General features: G+C 37.9%; 1 protein-coding gene across 2 annotated transcripts in view; it reads left to right on the forward strand.

Moving 5' to 3' along the window:
• ELP4 (elongator acetyltransferase complex subunit 4) overlaps window positions 1-21,995 on the forward strand; it is a 143,723-nt gene that overhangs the window by 108,472 nt on the left and 13,256 nt on the right. Inside the window, exon 10 of one of the 2 annotated variants that reach the window (XM_083465068.1) lies at window positions 8,806-9,183. The exons of the other annotated variant lie outside the window; for it this stretch is intronic. Coding sequence (XP_083321194.1) covers window positions 8,806-8,829 — 24 coding nt within the window. The 3' untranslated portion in view covers window positions 8,830-9,183. Of the gene's footprint in view, window positions 1-8,805; window positions 9,184-21,995 lie in introns of those variants that run through there. 2 annotated transcript variants of the gene reach the window in all.

Consider the following 21,995-nt stretch of genomic DNA (forward strand, 5'->3'; position numbering starts at 1 on the left):
CTAGAAACACTACTTCAGGAGTTTGTCTCGCCCCCACCTTCCTGAACTGGGTTAATTCCATAATGCCATCCTCTGAGTCCAAAGACTCCAACCCTGAAGCCCCAGTGGTACAATTTAAATTGATTTAAATCAGTGTAATTTAAATTGTTACTTGCATCGCCAATAAAAAACACCAATTTAAATAATTGATTTAAATCAAGTTTCCAAGTTCACAATTCATAACATTTCCTGAACAACAGTGCATACTAATTGCCTATAACAGTTACAATAGATTGATTTATAGCTAAATAAAGCCTTTATACAACATAGGCACACTTGTTTATTTTTGAATTGTTGTGAAGGGTGCACGCCACTCACTCCCAATCTCTGCCAAGTGGTAGCAAGATTCCAAGGGGTTCCAGGTGCTTACCTGGGTTGAGTTTCCATTGGGAATCAAGAAGCAATCTTTAAGAAATGTGGTTTATTAACACATATTTACAGCCTGTGTGCAGATGGAGGGAGAGCAGAGTTTACAGCCTTTGCATCTCAAGAGGTGCTTGCCTTTCACAGCAGCTTAGTGTTGCATTCAGAAGCTTTCTCAGTGCCATCTTTGTGCCTCTGCCACAGTTTGTCTCCATCCTGTCTTCTTGGCATTTGCCCTCCAGCCCCCCACATGGAGTTCTCTCTGCTTCCTGCTTTCCCTTCCCAGAAAACCCATTGCCAAGCAACTCCTCCTCTTCTGTCTGCTAGACCCCCTTCTCCCCACTCTTCCAAGCTTAATTTTGAAAGGTGACAATCTTCCTATAACCTACCGTCATTGCTCACCGTAACCTTGGCAGCCTCTGTTGGCATAGACCCAAGGATTTCCCTGTGATGGGGCATAACCTTTTGTTATGCTTAATGACTTCTATCCTGGGTGAGGCCCCAGCCTTGAAAGGGTGCTTAGCCTGTATTTTTCCATTGGCCTGGCATCTTCCCTTCAATACTCCCAAATAGCAGCTAAATTCTTCCCTTTATTAATTTCTGAAGTTCACTTTAACAGTTATGGGTGCCCTTGCATCCCCAAACTCTGTTACCCCAGAATTGCAACAGTATTTTGCATTATACGTACCACCTTCCCATTATTTTGTTTTTATCTCAAGGCAGCTTTGAGTGTGCTGCCCACAGTCCTTTCTGGGACACTAAGCAAGATCACTTACTTGAAGATACTGGTGACTGTCTAACACAGAAAGGTGTGCTGGACTTTCAAAAGACAAGGTTGATAATGGCAAAAAAAAAAAATTTATAATGTTTAGTTGATAGTCGTAAAATTAAAAAGTTACTAGAAAAAATCAGTAGAATTGTATTTATAATGCTTGACCTCAGGCATCCAATATTCTTCTTCCTTGGTCCCCCCCCCTCCTCTTTACATCAAAAAAGATGGCTTTAATTTAATATGTGTTCTATTGAATTATGAACTGTTGAGATATAAGTGTAGAATTTAACATTTATTTAACTCAGAATTTAACATATTTTTAGAATTTAACATATTATTTTTAATATAGCAATATCAGGAGAAGACTCAGAAGAAATTTATTTCTCAAAACCACAGGTCATAACAACACATTTTAAATGATAAATATAATGCTATTAAATAAGACAGCAGAGATCCAGTATTACAACAGTAAACAAGGTGCACAGTTACAATGCTGGTTTAAATTCTTCAAATTCCACCCCCCACCCCCAGTTTTACCTTGAGAACTGAGGCACAGAGAGTTACTAGTCATGGGTTTTTCATGAATCTGTAGTTTATCTCATTCATCTTTCCAGTTTAATTTCATTTCACATACTGGTTTTTGAACATGGCTCTGCGAGAAAAGCTGATAGCTTTTAGAGTGTTCTTTCGAAGTAGAATTGAGTAGATTGAGTAGGGAGAACTTGCATTTTTTCCTACTCTGTAACTCTCAAAAGCTTTTATTTTACAATAGATAAAATACCTTATTAGCAGTGTCTAAAAATAAAGTATTTTGTTTTATTGGTGGTTTATTAATAATACCCCATAAGTACAAACTCTCAAAAATGCAAGTTATAAAAGGTATTGGTTAAACATTTTAAATAAGTCTCCATCATATCATTCTGAATGGTGTCAAATACAATTTTTATTTTTAAAAGATTGTAACTGGAATTTAATCTTTGAAAATATTAATAACAGCTTACAGCAGGTAGGCTATAAAATAACACTGTATGCTGTCTATTTAGTTTCTGGTTGAAAAAGCACAGCAGTACTTTAGTTCATTACCTTTGAAAAAAACAGTAACAAGATAATACAGCTGCCTCTGATTAAGATGTAAATTCTTTCTAATTAGAATGTAAATTCTTACATTTAAATGAAGACATCAATTGTCAGGATGCCATATGATATCTTATTCCACCTTGCGTGAATGAAGCCCTCACTGTTCATCTATGGCACTAAAATAGTTTTGCAATCCCTTTGTTCTCTGATTCTTGTAATATTCTCTCTTCATGTTCCCTTTTCACATTGCTTTTGTTTGTTTTCCCCCTTGCATCTGATATTGTTGTGTCTTGGGATTTTGTAGAAATTTGGAATGAAAATTGAGTTCAGTCAGTGCCAGTATTTGCTTGTGCCTCAATTACTTCTGCTGAATTTTCCTCAATGCAAATCAGGCAGGTTGCATAAAGTAGTGCATGTATTTGAAATAATTAATTTTCCGTAAAATGATGGAGCAAGTCCAATCAACCTTCATAAAACCTAAATAAAAGAATAAAGAATTAGAAATTAATTAACTTTTTTGTGTTGGTGATACTTTATTATGAAGTGCAAGGTAGCAATAATAAGTTTTCCTGTTGAATCTAACTTCTTCATCAAACATGGACAATAACCTTTTGCCACTGTCATTAAATAGAAACACACTTGGAAAATTCTATTTCAATAATATACGGAACAGGAAATATTATATGTGGTTAAAAGCCCAGAAGAAGTAATGAGTGCAGAACACATTCACTAAGTTTTTTAAGGCACTATGTATAAAACAAAACTATAAATGACTACAATCCTAAGCATGATTATTTGGAAGGAGGATACTGTGCAAATATGCTGAGCCATATATACCCATGGCATAGCTTTACCCTCACACAAGGCTCATGGGTATTGCTTATTTTAAAGTGCCTCATGCATGTACTCTGCAACCTCCTAGACTAGAGCAAAGCTAGAATGTCAGAAAGCAGGCTAGGCTAGAATCTGTCTCCCTGATATACTAGCTTTGCACAGATGGAGAGAGTTAGCATTTAAATCCCTCTGTGCAAGATGAGACTAGAGGACATTCCTTGATAGGGATGACACCTGCTACTGGAAGAATCAGGCAGGGTTTTCTGAAATCTTCTGTCTCCTCTCCAGGGGAGGAGTCATCCATCTCTTCCTAGACTGACCCTGCCTGCAATTAATAACAGTTGGGATCCTTTCGTGTGTTTAGTTGCCCAGTTCTTTTTCAGCCTTTCTGGTCAGTTTGCAAGTTTCGGTGTTAATCTCAGTCTATCCTCCTCTACCTGCTTTTAGTCAGTGGTGTTGTTTTATTTAAGGAGTGTGGGTTTGTGTGTACTTGTCCATCTACCTCTTGGCTTTCTAGTTTATGTTCATCTTTGATCCCAACCATGTTCTGTGTGTGACGTCTCAGCTTGGTATCCCCCCTCACGACAAAAAAAACCCTTCTATGTCCATGGGGTCTTGGAAGAGGTAGTCAGTGGGACACTCTGTGGGATGAGTATGTGGCCAGTCAAGATGCACCACGTGTTTCTTTGGACCACAGAGTTTTATGGGCATGAAGCAGGTGGTTTCCACAAGCGATGCTGAAGAGTGGGGCCACGATTTTGTTTCTCCAGCAGTTGTTGCTGCACTTTGCCCGAACTGCTCTGTTTTCCGCCAACAGGTTCAATAACCAACTTGCAACTTGAGTGGGACTACCAGGTTTGCTCCCCCAGAGTAGTCCTAGTTTGGAAGAGGCTTTGGTAGTTTCCCACTTTTTTTGTTTACTATGAAGCAGAGTGCTCCATCTTCATCGTGGCTTCTCTGGCTGCCTTCTCGGCATTTAACAAAAATTTGGGGCAGCAAGGGAACTCAGCCCTTCCCAGCATACCCAGGCAGCATGGTGTGATATTCCCTTCACCCAGTGCAACCAGTGACTGAATAAGTGCATCTGTCTTGCAATGGGAGGCCTTCCCTTTCCTAAGGAAGGCCAGGTTGTTTGTCATGGGTCTGTGGATATATCTGTCCTGCGATTAAGGGGTCTCTGCAAGCTGCATGCAAAGGCTACTGGGACAGAATTTCTAATGTTGACCCAGGACTGCTACTGTCATCACACACACACACACACACACACACACACACACACACTACCCTTCATCTGAAAAATCATGGCAGTTTACAACATAAAAACACAAAATAAGACCACAAAATGCATAACAGAATAACAAAAATTACCAATAACCCCCCTTCCCAACACACACACAGCGTTTAATCAGCCAAAGGCCTGGTTGAAAATGAACATTTTTGCCTGGCACCTGAAGATATTGCAGGTAACTTAGAAAGTTTCAGATTTTATGCCTGGAACAGAACTGGTTGAAACAATGTTTTAATTGGCTTTCAAAATTTAAACTGGTAACATGCTGTACCTCTAGGGGTGTCTTCAAGATATGTTCCGCAAATGTTTAGTGCTCTTCACTTTGTTATATTTAATCACTAGTTCGTGTTCAATATATTCTAGCTAAAACTAGCAACTCCTTTAAAACTTAAAATGACTGAAGCCTGTACATTTGGTTCTCAAAGCTTGTATATCTCAGTATGGAGGGGTAAGAGCCTATACATTGCCAATTTATATATTTAGACCAAATTGTATTTACGCTGTTGTTATGAAAGTGAGTGACGACATGTTAATAGACTATTGCATTTTCTTTTGGGTTTCTTTGACCAGCTTATGATAAGCCCAAAAAAACTGCAATTTGTGTTCAAAGCAGTGGTGATTTTATATTAATGGTGCCAGGTGAGATTTCCTGGAGAGAGCATTCCACAAGCAGGGAGCCAATGCAGAAAAGGCCCATTCTCGTGTTGCCATCCTCCAGACCTCTGAGGGGTGGAATCTAGACACACATAAAAACTGTTCTGAAAATGCTTTGCATATTGCACTTAGAATGTTTTATTTGCAGCTGTATAGCTGAGTCCATGGAGGAGACTCACAAAGAGGGTGCTCAGATGATGATTGCAGGGTCTGAGTCAGTTTCATACGGGGAAAAGCAGTCCCAATTACGGCAGCTAGTAAGAGATTCTAAATAATTACTCTGGTAGTTGGTAACAATTATGTGTTTCCACTCATTTTAATACAAGCAAAATTCACATAGGATCATAGCAAAAGACCCTAATAGTAAAATATATAGTAAATAAAATTTGATTACTTGGAAAAGAATGCTTACGAAAGACGCCTTTTGTTATCTCATAGTAAAAAGAAAGTATATGAAGAGGAGGGGAGGAAAATATATATTGAGCCATAGCAAGGATTTGTTTGGAAAGTCCTGAAAAGTAACACTACCTTATAATGTGTTGTTGTATTAGCATTGCTTTCCATTTGTTTGGCATGATTCCTAACAACCAATTGTTCTTACAAGCAGATGTTTTATATATGATTACGGTAACTATTTGTTTGTACAATAAACTGCACAAGTAACAATGTAAATAACATATAGTGCCTTGGTGGTTATGTAGCAATTATGACCATATTCTGAGTAATTTAAAAGAAACTTAGCACTGGAAAAATAGTAGGTAACTCATATATCTATAACTGTTAGTACAGGTGTCAGTGACAGAGTTTATTAAAATGATAATTTTAGTATTGGTTATCATAAAACCTTTGGCACCTAGTTTTCCAAGTAGCAGAGTATGGTCCCATTAATAGACCAGAGTTTTCTGCATGATTACTGCCTTTCATAATCAATATCATTGATATTAGAATTCTGTATGCTTCTTTTCATCTGTAATAATCTACAGGTGTTCAGTGGCACACCTTTCTCCACTTTCCAGGTCCATAAAAAAAATCCCAGCTAATGTCCAATATAGGAGCCTCATGCAGCAATGACTTCTGAAATTCTAGGGCTCAGAAAATAACAAATTCCCTTTGAAACAGAGCTCAGAAGCTAATTCTCCTTTTGTTCTAGTGGCAACAGTGGCCTGATCTCACAAATCTGGATGGAGTGCATATTCTGGTCTCCTGGGTGGGGACTAATCTGTTAAGTAAATCAGATTCTTTTAGAATTACAGAATGCCCTGTAGAAGATTCTTGATTATCAGGATAAACCATTTTGATGCCTTTTGTCTTTGAAGGTATCCCAGACACTTTTAAAATTAGCTCATACTCACTGCTAGTAATTGGCAACTTTAAATTTGCATGAATTTGAATGAATTTACTTATGTCTTTCACATATGCAAATTGGAAGTATGACTCATGGTGACAGCATGCCTCATTAAATGTTGAGTTTATGCAGTTTGCCATTGGCTGGAAATTTTATGCAGATAATAAAACTGGCATGCATAACTATGTACCAACTATGGTGAAAAGCTTCAAGGATTCCATATAATCCCAGCTGTTTTGTTTGCTATTATTTGATGTCAGGTTAGCAGTAGTGATCCTTGCTAGTTCAAAGTCTTTGTTGTAGCATAGCATTAGTCATAATATGTATGGCAACTGATTCAAATTCATGCCTCATTCTGTTTTGGGGTGTTTTGGATTGTGCATGCCTTCTTATTCCCTATTTCTTCTGTAAAAAACACTTCAGCTTTTATGATAAAAGGTGCAGTTGCCTGTTGCTTTTAGTTTTGGTTTAACTGTTTCATTTCCAGATGTATAATATGTATGATATATATTTTATTTTCCTGGCATGGTTGAGTGCCATCTTTGTAAAGATGAGCATGTGATCAAATAGAAACCTGCAGTATTTGTTTAAAGGCTTTGACATGTCATCAAGTGTAAATCTGCTCTAATGCCAAAATCCTGCCTGATGCCAATCAGGAGCTTTTTTTATCCTGAAGAATTGTTCTTCTGAATATTGCATTAACATTTCATGTACTACTGAACAAAAACTGGAAATCAGAATCCAATAATCATATTTAAAATTCAACTACATTTCTGCTGTATCTTGCATATCAGTTATTTTCCTCAGTTGATACTAGCAATATGTGATATGATACATATAATATAGTAACAAAGTTAACTATAGCATAATTTCCCTTTCTGTCAGAGAGGAACAAAAACTGTACTTGGTGTATAATTGAATATTTGAGAAGCATGTGAAACTGCTCTATGCTTCAGATCTTCTTAAGTGTCAATAAATATCTTGGTAGAACTAGGGATGGTCAAAGAATTGGTTCGGTTCACATTCCAAAGTGAAAAGACAGATTGGGCCATTATTATCACTCAGGTTTCATACTTGGAGAGCTTATAGTAGATGAAGTGCTTTGAAGACTGGCTTTTTAAAAACTTTCCCCAAGGGTGCAACCATAGTTTCCCCCTGATACTTTGTTCTTCAGAGGGATGGCACATCATCACATCTGTTGTTCCTGGAGACATTTGTGGCTCCATTCTAAATAAATGTGCAGCAGTCGCAATGCCACCCGGGCTTTATATGTTTGAAGTATCTACTACCTGTATAAAATAACATGGAGAAAGTTTTTAAAAGGCAGACCATCTCAGCCTTATTTTCATTGTGAACTTCTAAGAGTACTGCTGAAATACAGCAGAAGGGTCTGTGGAAGGAACATACACAAAACAGAAATTGAGCTTTCCACTCTAGCTAGGACTAAGCGCCACTTGAAGCAAAATAAGTATTTGTCTCAAGGTATAAGTGCCCTAGAACTGAGGGTACAAGAGGAAGATCATGTAGTGCCCCTAGACAATGAATACTCCCAGGGTTAATTGGTGATGTCTATGTAGTGGGAAATTAAATCATTAGAAACATTGGTAATGGAATTTGTAATATGTTTGTCGTATGACGTGTCTGCCTGATGTGGAATTCATGGATATAAACTGAGTAGGCAAACCGCTAATGCGTGTTGTTTTTTTGGAAGAGTTGCAAACTGTGGTACATAAGATTACAAATGACATTAAGAACTGCGGTTGCGAGATCACAGAAGCCAGCTTTTATTTGTTAAGTAGGAGGCTGAAGTTCAGGACTTTCTGGAAATGCTGCTTGTTCCATATGCGAGGCCAAGTAGGCAAAGATGCAGAGTATTAGTGCACTGATGAGATCATGGTGTCGGAAGAAAGGCCAACTAAAATCAGAGGGCTGATCCATCTTCCCGATGAAGATGAAAGCTTTTTAGATTAGTAAAAGGACAATTAAGTAAAGGGCACATTATCAAGGTTTATAATACTATGTTGGGCAAAGAAAAAAATATTAAAGAAACAGAAAATGCTGAGGTTGTGCAACTGCGCTTTTAGGTACCAAAAAAGAAGGGGCTGTGATTAAAACACTATAATAATAGAATATAATCCACAGAACATTATAATGTAGTGACAATAAACTTTAAGGGATGTGCAGAAATAAAGAGTTCCAAAAAAGCCAAGGATGAGAGCTTATGAACACCAGATGTAGGAGGAGTCCTAAGAATAGCCATATTTACATTATCTGGGAATAAATAGCTGTTAACTATTTTTTCTGTTTCTGTTTTCAGTATTCATATCCTGCCCTTCGCTCAAGGCTTGCATGGTGGGTCAGAACATAATATAGTATGTAATAAATGACTCCACATAGAAAACTTAATAATAACTTCATTAAATTATATCTCAGTCAATCAAATTAGGAAGTTACTGAGGCATGGATAACCATGGCAATCTATCCATATCCAGAATGGCTGGAGCAAGCAACAGGCACTGCAACTACCTGAGCCTTTACAAGGTGTGATCCAGGAGTACTCTCAGGCTACATACTTGGAATGCAAGTCATGAACCTCTATCCTGGATCTGACAACCAGCAGTCTACCATATTTGCATCTTGTTGGAATTCAGTTTCAACCTTTCGCCCTCCATCCATCCCTTTACCTCCAGGCACCAATTCAGCACTCAAGCAATGTTACCTGATTCCAGTAGAAAGGAGATCTACAGCTGAGGGTCTAGTTGCGATGCAATAAAATATAATGTGAAGCCCCCTTCACCAGCAGCTAGCATTAATTATAGTGTGCATATTGTCCTAAATCTCACTTTAGTCAGTGGGCCTATAAATGCATGTAAAATCTCTGCTTCTCCAGTTTCCAAACTTGCAAACTTAGGTTTTAGATGGTTAAAAAAATTGGCAGACAAGTGCCCTGTAGCTTTCGTATTTCTTTTTTTTTTTTTAATGGTATTTATTGGAAAAAGATTTTTTTTAAAATTACAAGGAAAAAAGACAAAAACAGAAAAAGAAAAAATAAAACCATCATTTTCAAATTCTCCACTTTCATTACTTTCTTTCCATGACCTCCTCCTCCTCCCATCTCTTGTATCTTGATTAATAATTGTCACAGCAAATCCTTTCCATAATTCATAATATTCTGTCATTACATTACCTTACTCTATTTTCATCTTATCTTATAAAAAAACCTTAAAACTTAAGACTTAAATCTTATGTAGCTTTCGTATTTCTGTGTACTATTTTAAAAATAATTTGTCGTGCCTCTTCAGTGTATATCATTTGTGCTTCTTTCATTGTTAATAACTTTGAATGGTTGTAATTCTTTCATGTGAAGCAATAAAAAGCAAATGCACTATACATTCTCTGCCTATGCAAAAATGTGAGTGCGTAGTTGGTAAGAAAGATGTTCAAAACAGAAAGAGAGATTGTGGAGAAATTATATTGATTGTGTGGGTTGGTAGGTGAGAAAATGTAACAGTATTATGAATTGGTGTTTGGAATAATAGTAGGTTTGAACAAGGTTGTTAAGTTTTTTCTTAGCACTTTCTGAAACTGGGATAATTTTAATTGTGTGCATTTATTCATAGTTAAAGTAATATTTCATTTTAGAAGTGTAACTTCTTATAAAATATTAATTTGCATGTACTCTAATCCTGAAAGTAGGATTAAATTTCATTCCATAAAATCTTGCTGTTCAGCTAAATGATTCAATGGAAGTTTTAAGATGCCAGTTGTATTTTTGAAAATTTGTCCATTAATGAGTTTTTCTTTTTTTTGAATTCTTTATTTTTCCATCTAAAACAGAGTATGAAAAGGGCATATGCTAACACAGCCATGGTCTCCAGGAACAGCAGTGCTACTAAAAACAATTCTTATGAATGGTTGCCGGGCAGTTGACAGTACAGTAAACTGGTCTCCTCATACTTATCTTGATTAATGATTTAGTCAGTCATAAAATAAAGGGCACTTGTATTTTAACTAGAATGCCTGATTCACTCCACTAGATATATAACATTTATCTGATCGTTTAAGTGCACTATCATATTTAAGTAGTGTCAGTTTTAAATATAGAAACCTGTTTACAAATAAGATGAAAATTATAATCTTTGAATAGAATGAGAATAATGCCTAAGGAATGGTTCAGACATATGAAAATCTCTCCAAAAGGAGTAGCCTGAGCATTTCTGGAAACAGTAATGCCTTTCTAGACTGCTATACTCATGCAAATCACCAGGAAGTGCTGGCTTTAAAAGGGATATGCCATCAGATTCTACTTCCTTCGTCCAGCTGTACCCCCCAAGGGTACAATTTCAAATGCTTAAATTGGCCCTAGGATGTAACACTGTTCCCAAACCATTAGAGTTGTATTATTCTTTCCCATAAAATCATAGAAAGCAACAACATTACCAGCTACTTTCACCAGAAACAAAGATGAGTTCTAATTTAACAGAGGTCTATAAAGATCCTCATTTCCTGGTTTTATATCATATTTCTAACTCAATTACTTAACGAACGAACAAATTAGCCGAACAGGAAGCAACAAACCAATAAAAAGCAGGACAGGGTGCATTTAAATTGTTAAGAAAAACTCTACAACAAATTGCTAAAATGTCCACAAATGCTAATTCTCTTGCTTTGTATCTATTCCAAAATTGTGTGGATAGAAGCCAGTGTTTCTGAAGACTCTGCAGAATACAGTGGTACCTCTGGTTAAGAACTTAATTTGTTCCGGAGGTCCGTACTTAACCTGAAACTGTTCTTAACCTGAAGCACCACTTTAGCTAATGGGGCCTCCTGCTGCTGCCGCGCCACCGAAGCACGATTTCTGTTCTCATCCTGAAGCAAAGTTCTTAACCTGAAGCACTATTTCTGGGTTAGCGGAGTCTGTAACCTGACCCGTATGTAACCTGAAGCATATGTAACCCGAGGTACCACTGTAACTTCTTTCTTCCCATACATTGCAGAAGGCTGGACTAGATGACACTTAGGTTCCCTTCCAACTCTACAATTCTATGATTCTATACTTATAAGCCATAATTTTATTCATATATATGGTAATCTGAATCTTTCTTCCCTGCTGACCAATCATTTGCAAAACAGCTGAATTCCATGTTCTTGCTAATAGAATACATTCTATAGTCAACATACTTACATGCTCCTTCCTGGCTTGTCACTTAATTGCTCCCAGTAATGTTGGGGCATTCATTTGGATCACAAATGTCCCAGCTGATACTATTTATGATGTCTTACTGATATGAGCGGCGCTCATCTCGCTTTACTGGCTGAGGGAGCCGGCGTACAGTTTGCGGGTCATGTGGCCAGCATGACTAAGCCGCTTCTGGCGAACCAGAGCAGCGCACAGAAATGCCATTTACCTTCCCGCCGGAGCGGTACCTATTTATCTAATTGCACTTTGAACTGCTAGGTTGGCAGGAGCAGGGACCGAGCAACAGGAGCTCACCCCGTCATGGGGATTCGAACCGCCGACCTTCTGATAAGCAAGTCCTAGGCTCTGTGGTTTAACCCACAGCGCCACCCGCGTCCCGTGTGTAGTACCATCTATATTGTATTACAATAGGTGAACTGAGTATAGTTCTCTCTTAATGTCATGTCTACCAGAAATGAATTTAGTTTCTACATACCTACATACCTATTTCCATTCATCTTCAGTTATTTTAATATTGAATAATCCTCCCCAGTTTTGTTTCACAGAGCCATTTGTATTGGTTGTAAATAACACAAGTTTGTATATTTTTCACAGGAGCCCTTTACTTTTTTCTTATGCAATAGCCTGTTCAAAATGTGTCATTGGCCTATTAATATTCATTCCTCTTGTGGCATTTAGGATACTGTTTCTAATTCATAAGTATATTAAAAATAGTAACTACAGTTGGTTATACAATGATTATTCATTCAGAAATAGTCTTTGACCTTGGTACTGCCATCTCTTAGTCATTAAAGTTTCCTACTTTTCTCGCTTACTGAAATTGAACTCCATGCATTACATGGAGCAAAAAGATTTTTGTTTACTGATCTTGTTCCAATACTCTGTTTTCCACTCTTGATGGCTGCTCCATAACCAGTCTGATGATTGTCTACTTCCACTAAGGTCTCATGTACTGATAGGCAATCTAACCCACTCAGCTAGTTCTACCAATATACATACATGCATGAAAATAAATTCTTACATTTAGTGATGTTATTCCACCTTTGATGATTTGTTGCTGCATTATCTGTGCTTTAATTGGGTACATTTGTTTAAACTTAAGAGCTGTTTAAACTTAAAAACCACAGTAGTGAATAGTCAGTTTTGCTCCGACTTCCTTTATCTATCTAAATACAGTTTTAAATATTATTTTTATGTTGTTTTTTGAAGCTTTTGGTTAAATAACTGTATGTGCCTTTTTATACGCTCTGTCAGTTCAGAGATCAGAAGCAGTGTTCCCCTTCTAAATTGAGTAAAGATGTAATCATGACTGCACTGATTTCAATGTTTAAATTCAACTTTCACTGTTGAGTTTGGGATTATGATAAAAAAAATCTTCTCTGTTAATCCTAAACTAGAAGACACCAAGAACCACTTTCACAAATAAATCTTGTGAGAACTCTGATGCATCTTGGCTGGGATCAGATCCAAAGAACTACAAGGACTTGAGCATGTCTAGAGGGGTTTTCATTCATTCATTCATTCACTCACTTACTCACTCATTCATTCATTTGTTGTGCTGAAGTTTCATTAACTAAACCACTTTTGAAAATTTCTCAGTTTCAAAAGTGATTTGCTACATGGTATGGTGGGAGCACCCTCACAACTGGTTCCATAAAACCATAGCCCCTTTTGCCCTATTTTTCTTCAACAACATACTTACCTGCCACATAGCAAACCAAGGTGGAGACTGAGGGGAAGTTTTTAAAAAGGTTTGCAGTATAGAAAAAGGTAATAACTATTACTGGGCATGGCCAAGTCCTTGGGAACACCTCCTTGGATCTCAGCCCATATACAGCAAAATTTAGCTGTTCTCTCCATCTTTTCCAACCCCATTCCAATAGAAATCTAAAGACCCTAAAGTCCCTAGCTGTTAACTGACTTTGTAAAATTAGATTCAGCTAAAATTCAGCATATCATTTTAGATTTCTGTCAGTGTGAGGTATGGAGAAGATGGAGAGGACAACTACTAGCAATCTCTAATTCTCTGTAATTTTTTATGTAAGGCTTTTCCAAACAGGAAAGTCAAACAAGAAAAATAAGCCTTCCAATTGAAGGTAGAAACCCAAATAATGCTTTTAATCTTCTATTAAAAGCACTAAGGAATAGTGCAAACCATGATTATGTGAACACAAATCGCCTTTAATATGTCTTCAGAAATCATTTTGAAAAAGTATGCAAGTGACATTCATTCACAGTGTCAGAATAATATTTCTACACTTTGACTTTGTGATTTAACACATGTACAACCTCTTCTACAATTTGTGTGGGGTTTTTTCTTTGGGCTATCTCAAGTGTAATCTATTTATGGAGCTATATTATGTATTCAAGTGCAGTTTTCATGACATGAGACATATGTTTCTTGTACTATATAAAATCTCTTCATTGGGCATTTGGAAACATTTAAAAAGACAATGTTTTTAATTAAATTGTTATACTCTGATTCTTTGCAAATTCAGTGCTATGAATTTACAATCTGATGATGATGAATTAACATTAAGATGGTTTGTGGGGAAAATATTTATATTTTTCAAAACTTGATGAAGATGTATGTGGCAATCCTATGCACAGTTACCTGAGAGTAGTTTTGAACACTGTAGAACTTCTAATAAGCATACATAAAGGTAAAGGTAAAGGTACCCCTGCCCGTACAGGCCAGTCTTGACAGACTCTAGGGTTGTGCGCCCATCTCACTCAAGAGGCCGAGGGCCAGTGCTGTCCGGAGACACTTCCGGGTCACGTGGCTAGCGTGACAAAGCTGCATCTGGCGAGCCAGCGCAGCACACGGAAACGCCGTTTACCTTCCCGCCAGTAAGCGGTCCCTATTTATCTACTTGCACCCGGGGGTGCTTTCGAACTGCTAGGTTGGCAGGCGCTGGGACCGAGCAACGGGAGCGCACCCCGCCACGGGGATTCGAACCACGACCTTTCGATCAGCAAGCCCTAGGTGCTGAGGCTTTTACCCACAGCGCCACCCGCGTCCCCTAAGCATACATAGGATTGTGCTATCATTCATTATATCAATTCTGTAATAAAATTAGGTGGGCTTTTTTAATTATCCAGAGCAATTTAGAGGTTAGATGAATCCATGTTATATCAAAATGATGCTTATTTTAGATTAAGTTTGCAAAACCACGACTTGCTGGAAGTAATAAAACTAATCAACTTTTACTTTCTTTTTTTAAAAAGCACTTCTCTTCTTAAGTCTTCCCCTCTTGTCGCTTGGAGCTTATTTTGATACAGTGGTACCTCGGGTTACATACGGTTCAGGTTACAGACGCTTCAGGTTACAGACTCCGCTAACCCAGAAATAGTACCTCGGGTTAAGAACTTTGCTTCAGGATGAGAACAGAAATCGTGTGGCGGCAGCAGGAGGCCCCATTAGCTAAAGTGGTGCTTCAGTTTAAGAACAGTTTCAGGTTAAGAACGGACCTCCGGAATGAATTAAGTACGTAACCAGAGGTACCACTGTATTGCTGGGATTAGTTACAAAGGCAGGAGTACTTATGGTTTGAGTACTTTCTACTCCTTCCTCTTAGCTTTTCCTCTCCAGGCTGCAATTCCCTTTCTTCAGTATCGTCACCATGGAAGGTAGCAAATGAGTTATCACCATACTCATCCATGATCAGAAGCCTTGGATCTGAAGGGGTTAGATCAAGAATGGAAAAAGACTTCTCCAAGTCCATCTCCTCCTTCTCTTTCCGCTCTGGGGGGGTGACAGGAATCATTCTGTGCACTGTACCTTTCACAGCCCCCTTGGTGTCTTCTGAGGTCGGCGACTGCTGTCCTAGCTCCTCTGGCCCAGAGTTAGTGTCAAAATGCTTTACAAAAAGATAAAACAAGAAAATCAAGAAAAAATTACAACCATACTTTAAAGCATACAAAAGTTAAAATACAAAAACAGATAAAAATTACCCCAACTTTCTAAGCATCTGGTTAGGCTTATCTAAACAAAAGTGTTTTTATCAGGTGCCAAAAAGAATACAGTGAAGGCACCTGCTTGATATCAATTGGGGGGGGGGCAGAGTTCCAAAGTGTAGACGCTGCCAAACTAAGTGATTGAGTTCTTACAAAAATGGAATGGGCATTATGTGACACCTGTAGTAGTGCCATTTCTGCCAATCAAAGTGGTCAAGTTGGCACATGTTGGGTAAGGTGATCTTGTACATAAACTGGTCCCAGGTTGTTAAGGGCTTTATAAGCCGCACCCGCAAATCAGCCACATCTTTAAAATTCGGGGGGGGGGGGGAGAGAAAAAGACAATACCTAAATATAAGCCGCTCCCTTAAAATTGGGTTACAGGTTGAAAATTGTAACTCAGAGCCAATTTAAGCCTTTGATCTTGCAAGCTCGCAAAAGTTACCGTACAACCGCTAAAACCGCAAATCGCTTTTCAATTGCTGCAGTTCCGCAGGCACTCAAGCTCACAAATCGGCGATATAACATTTCTTTGTTCCATTTTACCGTATGTCTGTTTCAGCAGCGTTATCATAAAAGCCAATTTTTGTAAGGTCACAGTCGGAATTTGTAAAAAAAAAGTGTGGCTTTTATTCGGGGCAATATGGTAAATCGTAACACCTCTGAGCAAGGGTGTTATATGCTGACAAAGCCTCACTCCTGTCTGCAATCATGCTGTAGCATTCTGCACTAACTGCAGCTTCTAGATCAAACATGAGTGAAGCCCCAGAAATCCAGTATTGGAAGTAACCAATGCATGAACTACTGTGGCAAGGCTTTATCAGTCCAGGAATGGCTTTAGCTGTCAAGCCAGTCACCATTAGTAAAAGGCACTTCTAACCACTGAGACTGCCTGAGCCTCCAGGTATAGAGCTGGATCCAGAAGCACTCTCCTATGGTTGCCATATGGATACATAATAGTCTGGGAGTGAAAGTCTTAGAATGAAACTAAGTAGTAATGATGGTATTCACTCTGCTTCTAAAATACCTCCTGTTGCAAGTGAGTTGCTTAGTAACAAATTGGCTAATGAAATAAGGGAGACACAGATGACTGTGTATAGGACAAGGACATCTTTTGTGACATCCATTCAGCATCTTTGATAATAACTTAAAGCTCTGTCTGCAAAGCCAGTGGAGGCGGAACCGTTTCACCACTATTAGGTAATCTGGCTATATATATATATATATATATATATATATAGTGTCGATGCAGCTTTACATAGTCAGCATGAATATTTGCTGCATGAACTCAACTTTAATAGGGAAAAAAATAGCATTAGTCATTTTGGAAGAGAGTGGATATCTTATTTTACCAATTTGGCATGATTATTATTATTATTATTTGAATAATATTTATTAGTAGTTTCAAAATTATAAAATAAAAATAAAAATAAAAAACAACAACACTATAATACACAAAAAAAGAAAAAAAAACCACAAAAACCAATACAACAATACAGCAAAAAGGTAAAAAGAAAAAAGACACAAATCCCAAATTACATATCTATAACTTCCATTTGCTTGTTTCATTGACCTCCTCGCACCTCCCTTTTTGTAGTCTAGTTTAAATAGTTATTTCAGCAAATTCTTTCCATCTTTCTCAATTTTTGCTAAAAAAAAAAATTCTTAACAATTTAACCTAATAGTTAACTCAACAAATGCTTTCCATCTTTCCCCATATTCTGTTATTCAAATTACCTTAATTTATTTAACCTTATCTTACCCTAAAATACTTTAAAGCTTGAATCTTAGTTTCCAAATATACATAACTCCCGGTATCATTTCTGCTAGAGTCATATAGTTTCATTCCAACATTTTCCCTAATATTCATTAATTTTAAACTACTTCCCTAAATAAAAAGTTTTCTTTATAAATTTTCTTCCAATCTTCATCCAACGTCTCTTCTTCCTGGTCTCAGATCGTGTCAGTCCTTACTGTCCATTCCATCTAGTCCATCAACCTGGAAGCCTTATGTCCGAGGCCCTTAAGTCTCTTCCATGTCCCTTCTGCAATTCTTCTTCTTGTTGTTTATACTTGCCCTTTTCCTTGTCTTTTGTTGGTCTCTTTCTTAATTTTTTTCCTTTCTCATTGAGGAGTAGGTCTCTGGGGGATTCCAACCCAAAATTGTCTCCATCTCCCTTCATCAAACCCGCCCATTCCCCACAGTCCCACTCCCCACAGTCCTCAATATAATCCAAAAAGTATTTAAAAACATATTTCAAGGTCTCTCCAAAGTTAGGAACCTCCTCAGCGCCAGACTCCCCCTGGCCCACTCCAACTTCAATCTTCAATGACAGCGGCTTATGCTCCTGTAGGGCCTCGGGTCTCTCTATTTGTATTATTTGAGGTGCAACCGCATCCTCCTCCATTGTCATCTGCACTTGCCCAGTCAGTACAGATTCATGAGTTGGTCCCTGAATGATTTCTGTATCAATGTTCCCTGTTTGTCCACAGTTATTAACCACAACAGTCAAATCCATTTTCTCATTCATCAAGTCCATCTTCTCGTGCATCTGTTCCAGCAAGGCACTTGTCTTGCACAAAGCAAGCACCCAATCTTCCTCCCAGCTCATCTTTAGTCAAGGTCAGAAAAGACTGTTCCCACGATCTTAATCTCACAGCTGTTGGATCCTCAAGTATACTGCAGCAACAATTTAACAAGCTCCCTCTAGAGGAGACAATTTCTATTTGTATCCATATTTTTTTTCTAAGGCAAGTCCAGCAGAGGAAAATTACTTTCATTTTTCAGATATTTTTTCAGATATTTTGTTTCTTTAAAATGCAAAAAGCAACATTGGAATCAGCTTGTTTCTCTTCTTTAGCTATCTGTCAAAGTGTTCCATTCACAGTCAATGAACCTCTCCAACAGTTTCTGTCTCTGACACCCCGTTCCCAGGTTAGAGACGGTGGAAGCTTATCCTTCTTCACTCCCTCTCCTGCTAGGGTTAAACAAAGTTCCCCCCTTTTCTCCTGCTTCCAAGGGGGTTTCAGTAATTCTGAATGAAGGAAATTTAGACTTTTTTGACAGCTTTCCAGGCTTTAGCTTACAAAGATTTTGCTTTAGTCTATATACAAAAAGCAGAAGGCGGACTTCCTGTTTTGAACCTTCCCGCTTCGATACCAAATTAAGAAATTTCTTGATCCAATTTTTCCCGGTGAGTAGGGGGGGTGCTCCTGGTGCCCTGCCGAACTCCACATTCCCAGGCTTCCTCCGCCTGGGATTTCTAGCGGGTCCCCACCTTCGCCACGGCGGGAGGACCCAGTTTTCACGGAACCCATTCCTCCGGTTGGAGGAACTCCGCCATTCACCGATGGCGCTGACCCGGAAGTCCAATTTGGCATGATTATTACATCTACACTAGTTAAATCTAAAAGGCGCTTCATATATCTTTTTTTTTTTTAAAGAAATGAAGTGCCAACACAAGAAGGCAAGAAATATATATTCTCAGGTTGGCAGCAAATATATACCATTTGTGGCATAATAAATAGCTGTGGTGATGTGATAGAATTGATTTAGAATTTTGTTGGGAAGATCGTCATCATGTGCACATTGTATGGAAAGGGAGAAGATTCATTTTGCATTTTATTTTGTTGGGATCCAGAAATATTAATTAATGCTCTTTTTATGGTCTGGTTTGTCGCTGTAGCTTGGATCCAGAGTAGCCCTTCTGCAAACATCTCTAGCAGAAGCTCCCACTCATGGAAGGGGAACAGGAGTCGATTTTTGTCGATTCCTCATTCAGTATGAAGCTTCCTTCACTCCTTTTGTGCTGTTTCAGACAGTCCTTCAACACTCCAGAACACTCAATGGGGACTACAGAGGAAAGAAGTGATCAGCAAAAATTGCCTCCCCTCCTCTAAATATAGCCCACTGATTTAAGTGGCAGTATTCTAGATTAATTCTAAGGAGCTCTCTGGTGTGCCCAAATTCAGCAGGATCACTCTCCCTTCTCATCAGCCAATGGGGGTGATCTTACTTAGCACTAGACCACAGAGCTCATTCCTGTAGCCAAGCTCAGTGCTAAGCAAGATTGCTTTCCCAACATATCTGCTGATGTGAAGGAAGGATAGACCTGCTTATCGTGGCTTTGTACAGCACTTCAAAGGCTCCTGACAACCACTTGGGTGCTGTTTCAATCAAGCCCTGCCCTTACCTGCCTGAAATCAGGTATAGGATGGATGGACATAGCTTGCCCCAAACACCTTGCAGGCCAAGATTGGCACATGGGCCAGAGGTTTAAGAAAACAACTAGCCATATGATACAGATTGCTGGATGTGGATTATTTTCTTTCAGCAACAGCATTTGAGGTGGGGAAGGATTCATGCACACACAGTTGGGACAACCAAGCACAGAAAACTGCTTCTACACTTGGTTCAGTCTTTGCTGGATTGACACCAAGAACTTTTAGATGAGATTAATTTTTTCATTTTGTATCTTGCAATTAATGAAGTATTTAAAAGAAATAAAACTAAATGTTAACTTTGGCCTTTTGGAATCAGTTTAGTACACATAGCCCCTAAATATTTCTGGCAACAAAATATATAGTATATGTTCAGCCTTTAATTACTCTGGCAACTAAGAGAGTCTTATTTCAAAGACCTTAACCCACCCTAAGTTAAGCATTCATTTATTAAATGAAGCTACTGATAGATTGTGCAGGATCCTACAGATCAAAGCTGCTTCACACAACATTTCCTGAAGCTGTTTTTCCTGGTTTAGGAAAACTGTATCAATCCTATAATATATAACAAAATGAACACCTTTAAAATAGGCAGTTAGTCTTGGAGTGTTCATTTGTACTCCAAGTTGATCATCAGGTACACAGCAGATAAAAAGAAGGAATATTACCATTACCAGTCCCAGTCCTTTAGGGAGTCCCAAGCCACCTGTTGAAGACCAATGGTTTAATTAAACCAGAATGGATGTTCTGAAGAAAGGAGACCACAGTTTTTCATTTTGGATGCAATGACTACAGTTGAATATTAAACCAAGGTGTCCATGCAGGGAAAGAGAGCAAGGAAGATGAAGTCTCTGCTCATTCCTGGCCATGGTTTACCAAGCCGAGAACTAAGCATCCATCCTAAATCAATGTACCATTTTATACTTTGACTCTTCTCAGAATCCACATTTCATAAGCAGGACACTGCCACCAAGAATATGTGATTTTATAGGATTATGGTATTAAAAGAGGACTGCTACATTACTACATTCAACAAAACTCTATGAAAAGCAAACACATATGCTCATTGTTAAGTCTTGATCAGTTCTCTCTTATGCATTTTTGGAATGCTCTTGTCTTCCTGCTTTGTTCAGAATTTAGGGAGCATGGGAAGATGAGCACCACTTTTCACTTTGTCTAACGTTTCTAAAGTGCAGTTGGCATTGGTTTCCAAGAAGAAGTCATCAAACAAAGCTTCTAATATTTAAGTAGAGCTTAGAAATTATTATTGTAGAACAAAGTGATTTTTTTAAAAAAGTTTAGCCCCAGGCATTGGCCATTTATATCTACATAGTTAAAGGTATTTACCATGGTGGAAGTTAGTTATTTACTATATACAGCTGTCAAACTGCACTCTTTGGCAATGTTTAACTAGCTAAAGCATAGCTATATTATTCAGAATTATGGATTATCCAATTGTTTATTTTGCGAGTTTTGATACTACCTTGTGTGATTTCTAAAACCGTAATTCCACTACAGCACATATTAAGCTCCCAAAGCAGTTGTTGACATTGTTAATTTAAAAACAAATATTATGGATATAATCCTGTCACGCATTTAACGTTTCAGTAGTTTCCATACATGGGAGTTAAGCATGCACTTAAAACTTTCCCCTGAAATAACGGGACTTTAAATGTGCAGGGTTTTAGTTAAATTCTGCCTTGATGGTTTCCAACCTAGCAAGTTTTCTCTTTGATTCTATTTCCTCTTATAAATAATAAATATTTTTTGCCTTAATTATGGCTTACAGGTTTCCAGAAAATTTCAATAAAATCAGAAAATAAGGTGGCTGTTTTCCTAATATCAGGAGGTTAGTAGGACTACTTACAGTTCCATTATGGTCACACCCTTACCCAGAGGTTTGAAGACACATTGATAAAATTAGGTTAGCTACACTCTGCATTAAAGTAAAACTGTGTTCCACTCTTCTGACAAATGTTAAGCACTTTACTTTTTAAAAATACGAACTAGCAATATAAATAATCTGTGCAGCATCTTTTATTCAGCTATTTTTCCAGCATTCAAATGGATTCTAAAAATCATTACAAGGAAGTCTTTCAAAATCAGCGGAACATATACCAGGATTTAAGCTTTGAGGCCCAGTCATTTAGTTTAATCGTTAATATCATACCACATAGGCATCAGCCGCAAGCTTGATCATAAATTATCCACAAAATTATAGGATTTACATTTTCTTCCAAATAAT

The sequence above is a fragment of the Podarcis liolepis genome, assembly GCF_965112155.1.
Source record: "Podarcis liolepis genome assembly, chromosome: 1".
Lineage (NCBI taxonomy): Eukaryota > Metazoa > Chordata > Lepidosauria > Squamata > Lacertidae > Podarcis > Podarcis liolepis.